At 46.9% G+C, this 12,247-nt stretch overlaps 1 protein-coding gene across 4 annotated transcripts in view; it reads right to left on the minus strand.

Moving 5' to 3' along the window:
• The window catches only part of XYLB (xylulokinase), a 61,508-nt gene extending 58,143 nt beyond the window's left edge, over positions 1-3,365 (minus strand). For 2 of the 4 annotated variants that reach the window (XM_080796891.1, XM_080796889.1), the window contains exons 1-2: positions 3,208-3,365; positions 1,843-1,925 (exon numbers count right to left, since the gene is read on the minus strand). In XM_080796891.1, the coding sequence (XP_080653017.1) occupies positions 1,843-1,925; positions 3,208-3,264 (140 nt within the window). In that variant the 5' untranslated portion in view covers positions 3,265-3,365. The remainder of the gene's footprint in view (positions 1-1,842; positions 1,926-3,207) is intronic. The other 2 variants (XM_080796892.1, XM_080796890.1) reach the window with 2 other exon arrangements.
• Positions 3,366-12,247: the final 8,882 nt, after the last annotated feature.

Below are 12,247 nucleotides of genomic sequence, written 5' to 3' on the forward strand. Positions count from 1 at the left end.
ACAGCTAAACTCATGATCTTTCTCCCTAAAACCAACTCTTTTCAGTCTACCATCCGTCCAGAAGGCCACCCAGAAACCTCTCCTTCACATTTCAAATTCAGTTCTTCCCCAGGACTTGTCAATTTTACCACCCAGCTCTCTCTCCCAAGATGCTACCATTTCCCATCCAGATGATCTTGACACACCTCCATCTTCTCCCAACATGCATACTGACCAACCCCCAACTGATCTCCCACAGCACCCAGAGAGATCTGTTCAAAATACAAATACAACTATGTCACAACTTACTCCCATCTGTATAGTCATTCGGGAGCTGTTCATAGGTATTAGGATATAGAGAAACGTGTACCCAGGCCTATGTGACCCAGCCCAGCATCCACCTCCCTTCTCTGCTCTCCAGCCACACTGGCCTTCTTCAATTCACTGAATAAGCAGTGCTCTTTCTTGCCACAGGGCCTTTGCACACACTGCTTCTTCTGCCTAGAACGCTCTCTCCTTTCCATCACCAGGCAAACCCCACTCACTCAGACCTTGGCTAAAGCATTACTTCCTTTGGGACCCTTCCTGACTACCCCCCAGGTCCAGGTCACATTCCTTTATAATAAACATTTGGAGAAGTGAGTTCCTTTCCTTTAATGGCCTTCTCTGAGTCTATAATCAAATATTATTTTGTCAGAGTCCTTGATTGGTATCAGTCTCCCCTACTTAACAGGAAGCTCTGGGAAAGTAAGGACCACGTCCCTGGTTCACCATCAAATCCTGATACCCTGCATGGTGCCTGACACAAAGCAAGTCTCAACTAATACCTACTGCAAGTATGGATGAACGAATGCATGGAACTGGGAAGGAACGGAAAACATATTCAGGGCACAGGAAAAAAGGATGCCGAGAGGTCTACCCAGACCACCACACCTGCAGTTTGATAAAGATGGATCTATAGATATATCAGCTCTCAGGTTCTTGGACGCAACTCTAATATGGTGGGGGACAGGTAGGGATGGTGGTCCTCTTCACACACCACCAAGCAGTTTTCGGACACCAGAAGATGATCTGACATTATCTACGCAGAGACAGCATCCAATCCCAGTGTAGGGGCCAGTCCTACAATATTGCCCACCCAACCCACTTCAGATGCCTGGTGCCAGCCCTAAGCTTTTCCCTGTGCTTCTGACCAACCAGTCACAGATTGTTGGTTCCAATGGCCTTAGGTTCTTTTAATTTGCTTGAGCGGCTCACAGAACTCAGGGAAACTCATACTCAGGGAAACTCAAATTGGTTTACCAATTTATTAAAGGACATGATAAAGGACAGGAATCCACAGCCAGATGAAGAGGTACATAGAGTGAGGTATGGGGAAAGTGCAAGGAGCTACTATATCCTTTCCAGGCATGCCGCTCTGCCCAAACCAACCCAGAATCTCTCCGAACCCAGTCCTTTTGAGTTCTTGTGAAGGCTTCATTACACAGTCAGGACTTAGTCATTGGCCATTGACCTTTCAATCTCCAGCTGAAAATTCCAACCCTCTAATCACAAGGTTGGTCTTCTGGGCAACCAGCCCCTACCCCCAGGTGGGGTCCAAAAGTCACCTCCATTAACATAACAAAAGGCACCTTTCTGACTCTCAACTCTTAGGAAGTTCCGAGGGTTTTGGGAACGGTGAGGCAGGAACTATGGACGAAGACCAAATGCATGTGAGAAATATATTTTGGCCATCTGAATGACCAAATTATGTATTTCTTCTAAATCACAATATCACACCAGAATAGTGTGGTTGATGAACGTAAAAGGTTAAGGGACGACCCCAAAACCAACCCCCCCAACACACATATACTATGTACATACCCAAATTCTAGAAGGTCTTTGTCAAAATTCACACTGTCCTCATAGAACACATTCAGCTCTGCATCAACAGCAACAACTTTCACCTGGAAGGCATTTTAAAAAATGGTGTATAGAATTTTCCTCGGCTTCTACACTGGTCCAGGGATAGGAACATCACCAGGTGAAGCCTCACACCCCAGTGAGTGGCTCAGCCTGGAGACCTCCCAGAAGGCTGGGGGTACATCACTGTAACTACAGTAACAGAGGCCTCCTCTGGGAACACACCCAAGGAGTAGGTAAAATGAAGAGGCTGAGGCAAAGTAGAAACACCCGTACAGCTCAAGGCATCTTTGCCCCCTAAACAACCAAAGCCAAGATCGTCTTAGAACCAGATGTTCAAAGATGAGCTGATTCCAGAACCTGGCAAGGAGGCCTGAATAAGTCTTGCAGGGGAAGGAATGAGAGGCAGGATTTGGAGATGTCTCTGAGGACCCCCTCTGCAGGGACCTGAGAGACCAGACAAGGTCCCTGGGCTGTTCCCACAGGCCATGATCATGGTCCAGCGACATACAGGTCCGGATGGAACAGACCTCCAAACTCAGGGGTACAGCTCCTCTCTGGGATAGATGGGCACTGAGACCCAGCAAGGCAACCTCACTGCCTAGCCCCACAGGACTTTCTGGTCAGAACTGGTCTAAGCCTGCCTCCCAGACCCATCTCGGAGACCGAGGGGTTTGACTGCACCCGTGCTGATTTCCCAAGTTAAGGAAAAGGAGCCCCTTGGCACCCCACACCCAGTTTGAAGGCATTTTTGGCTCTGCTCTCTTGTCCGCAGAGCCCCGGGAGCAGCGCAGCCCATTCTGGGGCCAGCAGTGCCGGGTACGTTGACCCGGGCATGCTGGCGCCAACCACGGGTGGAACAAAGTTCATGCGTACATCGTGCCCATTCCACCTAAAAAGTTTCAAGCAGTGATCTGGTTCCAGGTCACTGGTTATGCCCGCGTGCACGTCTACCGTCTGTCTGTCTGTTGCCGAGTCTCAGGCGGCCAACTTCCTTCGGGTCCCTGTCGCTCAGCGCCCATGAGGGGTGAGCGCTTCGGGACCCCGGCCGCTCGAGGCACTTCCCGCTACGACCCGCAGGATCCGCCGGGGTTGGGGGCGGGGGCGCCCACCGTTTCCGGGAGGGCCCGAGTCCAGGCAGTGTCGCGGCCGCATCTGGCCGGCAGGCGGCACGGGCAAGACATCAGGGGGCAGGGGTCGCCCGGGAGGGAGGCTCGCCCGCGGCTCGGCCCAGGGTTCCCCGCGCCCGGGTCCCGCCAGCCAGCCCGGCGTCCCGGAGGAGGCAGCCCGCCCCGCCCAGCCCAGACCCGGGGCCCGCGACGGTACCTGCTGCGTGCTGAAGTCCCAGCCCAGGCAGCATGGGCGAGCGGCGTGCTCGGCCATGGCCGCGGAGGGTCCGGCAGCGCGTCCGTCCGTCCTTCCCGCGGCCGCAGTGTCGCCGCGCTCCAGCGCCCAGAGACGCCGGGCCCGCCCCTCGCTCCGCCCGGCTGGACTCCCGGACCCGTGTCACTCGCGGGCTTGCGCTCTGGCGCCGCCTGCCGGGGAACGGGGCGGGGACACGCGTCCAGCCGGGCCCTGGCGCGCTTCGCACCTGTGCAACAAGACAGGCATCTCCTCCCCTGCCCTCCTCCCCATCCACCTGTGCTCTCCTGCACATCTCTTGCCCTAACGCAGCCTCGCTTCCCGAGGAGGACGTCTGGGCCAGAGGTTCCACCTTTAACCTAGTTTATCCCTACCTGTCTTTCTGGTGGCCCTGACCCTGGAGGCTTCCATGGCTGTGTCTTGGGTGCTAAGGCAGCTGTCCGCTCATGCTGGTGACACGGAGGTCACAGGCAAATGTACCCTGGAGCTGCAGGCGCTGGGCTTTAGTGGGCCTTGTCAGGTCCTAGCAAATCTGAATGGTTACCCAGCTCTGACATGGGCCACATCCCACCTCTGTATTTAAAATCAGAGCTTCCCATGCTCTGGACAGGGAGGCTCATTCGTTCCCGGGATCAGCTGGTATTGGTAGTCTAATGCGTGCCAGACATGTGGAGGGTGCATGAGGAACAAAATCAGACCCACTCCCTTCTCCCCTGGAACCCAGGACACTGTCTCTTTCCCACATTCTACCTGGCTGTGTCATTCTTGTTCCTAGGACTGACTGATTCCGGGAAGATCTGCCAGGTGAGATGTTCCTCCCAGGGCCTTCCCAGCCCATCAGAGCCTCTCTCATACTTTTGCAAAGGTCTGATCACCTTGCTGTCCCTCCTGCTGAACTTGAACTGCTTAGAGCCTTGATGCTCCTTTTTGCCAGAGGTCCCTAGATCGGTGGCAGAGCTGGGCTCAAACACCAGTAAGTTTGACTCCAGAATCTGCATGTTTAACCATGAAACAAGACAATTTTCTGGGCAGTCCTGTGAGAAGGCCCGTGGCAAAATACAAATCTCTCTGAAGGCCAAGGCTGCTGGCTCTGTCTCAAGTTTTCTCACAGGGAGGCCTTGTCTTGTTCAGGGGTGCTTTTCTCTGTGGGCTGTGGCACCCACCCCATTCTGGTGACTCATCCCTTCTTTTGGTGTAACAGCCCTTCCACTGTGGCCAGAGAAGGCTGGAGGTCTGAGGGCCCGTTTGCCTATGTAGGAAAGCTGTCCATCTGTGACTTAGCCCATTAGCAAGGAATGAGGACAGAAAGTGTAATTCCAAGTTGTCGCTGTCTCTCAGGTTGTCCTCTCTGCTGACACCCTGAGAAAGCACACCAAGCAGTAGAGGTGGTTCTGGGGGACCCTGCAGAAGAGCTGCTGTGGCCTGAGTGAAGACAGTCTTTTGCTTATTTTACTCCAAGCTTGAACCTGGCTCCCTGCGCAGAACCCATTAAAGAGCCCCTGCACTGACTTGGGAACAAAGCAGAAACTGCCCCCGTGAGGGTCTCTTCTCAGTGACCAAGATACCCACAATCCCCAGCGAGGCTCCTTCCTCATCTGGGGCTCTAACTGATACTCCAGCCTCCGGGCAAAGCCAACCCCCAGGAAAGTCAATGGTCGGATTTGCATAGTTGGAAGATGCTGTGTGGAGAATAGGGGCAAAAGGCAGGAAGGGAAAATGGGTTAAAATGGGGCTGCAGGAGGCCTGAGGTAAGGCAGAGGTGCCCAGGATGGAGACAGTAAATGGAGTCGAGAGATATTTGGGAAGCTCTGGGAATCACGTGGACTGAGAGGGGGAGGAGTCAAAGGCAATGCCCTGGTTTCTAGTCTAGGTGGCCTGGTTGGTTAACTGTTGGTGCATAACAAAGCACCCTCAAACTTGGTGGCTTACAACAGTGATCTTGTGGTGTCCCTCACTTGTCAGCAGGAGGTAGAAGGGGGTGTCAGCTGATCTAGGCTAGGCTCAGGTGGAATGGCTCTGTTCCACAAGTCTCTCATCCTTCTCGTTCTGGACCAGTAGAGTACCCTAGCCGTGCTCTTCTCACAGAAGCAGAGGAGCAGAAGAGGGCAAGGGCAAACATGTGAGGCCTCCAAAGGCCCAAGTTCGGAACTGGCATGCCACACTTCTTCCTCTGTGCCACCAGCCAGAGTCTCGCGGACAGCCCAAAGCCAAGTGGTGGGGATGAGTCCAGGGCAAGGCTGTGGATGTAGGGAAGGTGAAGAACTGGGGCCATGGACACAATCTGCTGCAGGCCACTGCCAGGTGGAGAATGCTTCCATTTTCTGAGCTAGAAAACATGGGAGGAGAAGCAGCTGGGGGAGCGGGGAAGGTGGGGAGCGGGGAAGGTGGGGAGCTTACTCGGGATGTGGTAGGTCTCAGGTGCCTGTGGGATGTCTGAGTGGAGACACTGAACAGCCAGTTGGAGATGTGGCCCCCAGCTCAGGAAGGACTCTGGGCCAAAGACAATGAGTTATGAGTTATTAGGTCCCAGTTGGAATGGGCTAGCTTGTGCAGAAAGGGCTCAGAATGGGTCAGATGGAGACCACTAAAGGGAATTGCAAAGGACAAGTCAAAGACCAGAAAGAGGTCATGAGAGAGGGGGGTAGTGGAAGCCAGTGGATGAACATTTCTGGAAGGAGAAGGGCTCAACAAGGCTAAATGCTGCATGGGAACTTGTCCCCTGGTTTAGCAGTAAGGTCTTTGCAACCTCAGCAAGAACAGACTCAGTGGAGCTCCTTGGGTCTTAGTTTTCCAGTACTTTTTAAAAATTTGGCGCTGTTTTTATGGTTTCTTCATACTGTGATAGGTATGCCTAACTCTGTGGTTCCCAAATGGTGCCCCGTGAACTGCTAATCTGAGGTAGTCTACTTCTCCAATATTAGATTGGGTTACATTCCTTTCTATAATATAACCTCATATATCTTTGCAGAGCTGTGCCTTCAGCAGTTGTGGTGAGAAGCAAGTATTGAAGGGAAATCAGAGGGAAACAGAAAATAAGGACAGCAGTGTCTAATCCGATGCCAACATTTGAGAAGCTGGGTAGGCACACACATCCTCTTAGGAAGTTATTCTGGTTATTTAAGAGAAATAGGGTGCCTGAGTGGCTCAGTGGGTTAAGCCTCTGCCTTCAGCTCAGGTCATGATCCCAGGGTCCTGGGATCAAGCCCCGCATTGGGCTCTCTGCTCGGCGGGGAGCCTGCTTCCTCCTATCTCTCTGCCTGCCTCTCTGCCTACTTGTGATCTCTCTCTGTCAAATAAATAAATAAAATTAAAAAAAAAAAGAATGCAGTGAAATATTATTTTCTCCTCCAATTTATGTGCATTGTTTTCTTCAAATACTACTGGGTTGTTAGAACATAAATATATATTCAGCTATTTGGACGTAACTACTTAATACACAGAATTCTTAGCCATTGCTTTTGACCTAGGAGTTGCATGAAAAAATTGTTGAGATTCTAAGGGTGCTGTGAAATGAGAACATTTGGGAACCCCTGATCTCGTTGTTTGCTTCTAACTGCTTCATCATACTCAATAGTATGCCAACCCCGCATTTTACTGTATTTTCATTGTACCGCATTTTCGTGCCACCCCATGAGTGACACCTGGGTGGACGCCAGCTACCCGTTAATGCAAACAGCACTGCACACAACGTCCTCATCCATGGCTCTATGGATCTGTGTGGGGGAATTTTTCAGGGTCGTAAATCCAAGTGTAAGATTTCTACTGTGTGTGCATAACTACTTGGATTGAAGTGCTGGATTACTCCTAATCTCTGCCAATCTGCACTCCTGGCTGCAGTGCACAAAGGTATCTCTATCCCCACATCTTACATAAAGTCCTTGGTATTTCCACCGTGAACATTGATAAAAGCAAACTTCATTTCGAATAAAGAACAGAGGCCAGCAGGGGGAGCTCTCACACCCTACCACTTGTCAATTGCAGACTCCATAGGAAGACAAGGACCTTACCCTAGGCTACTTTAGCTACTGCTTTACTATCCCAGCAGGAGGAAGGAAGGCCTCTTCATCCCCACCCCCCATCAAGAGCCCCGCCAATGAGAGACAGTCTCAATTCAGCCAATCAAAAACCACCATACTTCAAACTCCTAGTTTCCACCAATGGACTTTTTGTTTATATCATCGGCCCCCAACTCCCATTTCCTCTATAAAAGAGTGGTCCTCTCCTGTGTTCCTCAAAGTTGCCTACGGCTTTATGGTAGTGCAGTTGTACGTGATTACACTTCTCTGCTGTTCCCAAATAAACCAGCTTTTGCTAATGAAATGATGGGCACTTTTTTTATTTTAAGGATAACACTATCCTTCTAATATTTGCCAATCTAATAAGTGAGGAGTGAGTTCTCATTATTGTTTTAATTTGCACTTCCCGCATTACTGATGCATTTGAGCAACTCTTCGTATATACTCCTTAGACATTTGGGATTTCCCATTCAGCGACTTACTGCTTATGTCCTTTGCCCATTTTTCAGTTGGGCAAAGGACATTAAGACGTTTTTGCTCTTTTGTGTGTGTGTGTGTGTGAATTTGCAGGAGTTTCTGACATTTCAAGGTATAAATCCCCTGTCTCTTTCAGATGTTGCAAATCTTTTCTCCCAGTATGTCATTTATCTTCTGAGTTTCTCCATTTTGACCTTTGTTGGTCAAAGAAATCTTTGTTGGTTAAAGAAATCTTTAACTGAAATATAATAAAATCTATCGATTTTTCTCCCTAGTGTCAAAGCTATTTGATCTTGTTTAAACAGTATTACTGTCAGACCACAGAGCTATTATCTGACATTTTCTACAAAGATATTAGCCTACATTTTCTTCTAGTAGGAAGATCTTTGATTTTTGAATTATGGCGTTTTCTTTGAATGTAGGTGCATGTCAGCTGGATAAATTACATCATAATACAGAAATCAGTGAAAACTAATCAGTCTGAGGTAAACACTAGATACAAGTGTTTCAGAGAAAGAAAAAACTTTTCATTTAGTACCTACAATAATGAAATTCATTGTAACATAGGAAAATGGAGACAAGCCTAAATTCAAATCTGGTCTCCAATGAAGCAACACCAGAGTATCTGTTCATTTTTTGAAGTTGGCAGCCACAACACGGATTTTTCTCTAAGTAAACATGGATTTTTCTCAAAATAATCCTTTTTTCTTTGCAAAAGTCCTGAAGAAAATATGCTTTCTTTCTAAAGATGCAGTGTGTATAAATTCCAAAATGTTTTATTTCGTTCATGTAAAAATAGAAAACTAGTTTGTTTTTTTTATCCCACCCAGGCTGAATCTGTGTTTGTTAGAACTGAACTGTTGAAATCATCCAGGCTTATAAATATTTTTTTCTAAATAAATAGTCTTAAGAGTGAAAAGTTAGGAACAGTTGGTAGCTTTAATTCCTACTCCTTTCACTTCTAAGACAAAGATAAAAATAAAAAAAACAAATCAAAAATAATCAGGGGGTGCTTAGGTGGCTCAGTCAGTTAAGGATCTGCCCTCAGCTCAGGTCATGATCCTGAAGTCCTGGGATCTAGCCAAGCCCTGAGTTGGACTCTCTGAGTTTGGTTCTCGCTCTCTCTTTGCCCCTCCCCCCTGCTTGTGCACCCCACCCCCCATCAAATAAATAAATAAAATCTTTTAAAAAAATCAGAAATTAGGGAATGAAATAGACAATCAATTATAATTCAGGTTCACTAATTTATTATATCTCTCTGAAATTCTATAGATTTCGTCTTGGGATATGTTACAAATTAAATAATTCTTCTGTCTGTTTTATATCAAAGGTAGTACAAATCCTTTGTAAAATGAGTGGGAAGCTGTTATGAGGGAAAAGAAATATTTTGAACTATAATCCCTAACAGGGCAGATGTCACAGAGATTTGTTTGTCTAAGTTTGAGGGTAGAGTGGTCCAGCCTCCAGTTAAATCAGTAACTTATTTAGCTGAGGTCAAGATTTTTGAAGTTGATTTTTGTGCTTATATCTGGAGAAAAGTTTGATGGACTTTGATGTTTAAGCAAACAGATTCTCAAGAGCCCCTAGGAGGAGAGTGCTTATTTTCACCAGAGTGTGGATACACCTGCTGTGTATGTGTTTGTACTCCCCTCAGAAACAAACTTGATTTAGGAAAATTAAATGTTGGTGTGGGTATCTTCCATTTTTCTGGTTTTATTGCATTTGTGCCTTGGTATCTGCCCTTCCGCCCTCTATGAGCATTTGAGGCTGATAATTAAACATGTATATGTGAAAGAAAGGTCTGGAAAGGTTAACTCCAAGTAATTAACAATTATCTGTGTGAATACGATTTAGAAACTGGTGGTTAGCGGGTGACTTTGCCGTTTTAATTAACTCGGTATTGTGGGGATTTTTTTTTTTTTTACCATGGTTGATAAATTATTGAACTTTCAAGTTTTGGACTAAAAGAACTCTTTAAAAGATTTTATTTATTTATTTGACAGAGAGAGAGAAAGCATGAGCAGGGGGGAGGAGCAAGAGGAGAGGGAGAAACAGACTCTCCCCTGAGCAGGGAGCCGGATGTGGGGCTCCATCCCAGGACCTCGGGATCATGACCCGAGCTGAAGGCAGACATTTAACTGACTGAGCCACCCAGACACCACAAAAGAATTTTTTTAAAAAGAGAACAAGCAAACAAAACAGCAATAATGGGGTATCTCAAGATGCTTAGGACTTTTAACTCATTTTCTTAAATAATTGCGGGTCAAAAAAAAAAAACAAAACTCTGGGTTGAAAAGGAAATCAAAATTTAACATGCTCTCTAGGAAGCAAAAAAATAAAAACATCTTTAGCAGAATCTTTGGGATTGACTCAGAGGTGAGTCATATTCTTGAATGCAGATTCTTGAGTGTTTTCATTAAAGAGTGAAAAGAAATTAACTCTATGTAATAAGCATGATTGTGCCCCCCCCCCCGCAAAATACAGTTCAAGTTTTAACTCATAGTACCTGCAAGTGTGACCTTATATGGAAATAAGGTCTTTGTGGATGTAGTCAGGTTAAGATGAGGTACATACCGGATTAGGGTGGGTCTGAATCAAAAGACTGGTGTCTTTTTGTTGTTTTGGTTTTTTTAAAGCTTTTATTTATTTGAGAGAGACAGAGAGCACGGAGAAGGAACACTAGCGGGGTGGAGGGGTAAGGGGAGGGAGTGGGAGAGGGAGCTGGGAGCCTGATGCAGGGCTTGAGGACCCTGGGCTCATGACCTGAGCCAAGGGCAGATACTTAACAACTGAGCCCCCCAGGCGCCCTCCAGTGACGGGTGTTTTTATAAGAGGAGGGAAATTTAGACATGGACACACAGGGGAGAAGGCCACGTGAAGGCAGGCAGAGATTGGAGCGAGGCATCTCCAAGTCACAGAGCCCCAAGGATTGCCAGCAACCACCAGAAGCCTAGAAGGGACAAGGAAGAATTCCTTCCTAGGTCCTTTTGAAGGAGCGTGGCTCTACCAAAATTTTAATTTCGGATTTCGAGCCTATAAAGCTGTGATAGGTTGTTTCCCTTTCAGCCAACTAGTTTATGGTACTTTTTTTTTTTTTAAGCAGCCTTAAGAAACTAATACACCCCATAATTCAGGAGGTTAGGAAACAAAAACAAAAACAAAAACGTGAGCCTGAAGGAAAACAGAACAAAGGTGAACAAGGCAAAAACAGTAAGAATATAGCACATGCACAAAAAAGATAAATCATCCAAGAGCTAGTCTTTGACTCCAGAGAAAAAGATCAACCTCTTAAAAAAAACAAAATCAGAAAAGAGAAAAAAGAACCCCAAAACTTCCTAAGAATTAAAAACCACAATGTCGAGCCAGGCTGTCAGAGCACTCAGGCCTGGTCACCAGCTCAGTCCTCAAAGAGTACAGGAAACTGCTGGTCTCCAGTCTAAAGAGAGGCTGACCGCAGGCATCCAGGACCAAGCTCTCCAGGCTCTGATGAAGCCCGGGGCATGGTCCTTCCCTGAGTGCTCTCCACTGGGCCCTGGGTCCCATGCCCTGTGAGTCTCTGTGCGCCCCCTCTTCATCCGGGTGAATGAGGGAGGTGAACAGCGGAGTCAATTGCCTTTCCTCACTGGTGAGTCAGTGGCTGAGGACAACCAGAAGCTACTGGAAGACGGGAACAGGGCAAGGACGTGGTCAGGGTGTGCTTCCGTTTAACCCGGGGTCTTATTTTGAAAAATGAAATTGTGAAATTATATTAATTTTGTGACATTGGCAATATAGAAACATATCTATGTGTGAATCAAATGTTAATTTGCTGGCATAAACTTTTTGACAAACCATAGCCTAGGAAACACTTTACATTTTAAGTATTTGTACACGCTTAGAGGGTTTGGCAAAAAATATTCATGTTTTCCCAGAAGAACGCTTAGTCTTGCTCAAACCAATTTCTCTTTTTTATATCACTAAAATTTTAAAGGCTTTTTAGTGGAGATTTCTTTGAAAATCCATGAAAGTAGATAGAATGGTATAATGAACCCCTCTGGACCCACCAAGCAGCCCCCAAATCATCCACCCATGGCCCATATTGCCCACCCCCCCACCCATCCACACGTCCCCACCCATCATTTCCCCTACTTTATTATTATTTTGAAGCAATTCCAGATGCTACATCATTTCATAACTATGTAATTTTTTAAAATAAACTTTTTTTAAAAAAGATTTTTATTTATTTATTTATTTATTGAGAGAGTGAGAAAGAGGGAGACTGGAGGGAGCGGCAAAGGGAGAGGGACAAGCAGACTCCCCACTGAGCGCAGAGCCAGACACAGGGCTCGATCCCACAACCCTGAGATCATGACCTGAACTGACACCAAGAGTTGGACACTCAACTGACTGAGCCACTCAGGCATCCCGCAAAAACAACCTTTTTAAAAAACAACCACAATCCCATTATGAAACTTAAAGGAAAACTTTAAAGAATGTCTTAGTATAGTCAATATTCAAATTTCCAATTGTCT

Source organism: Martes martes (genome assembly GCF_963455335.1).
Source record: "Martes martes genome assembly, chromosome: 1".
Taxonomy (NCBI): Eukaryota; Metazoa; Chordata; class Mammalia; order Carnivora; family Mustelidae; genus Martes; species Martes martes.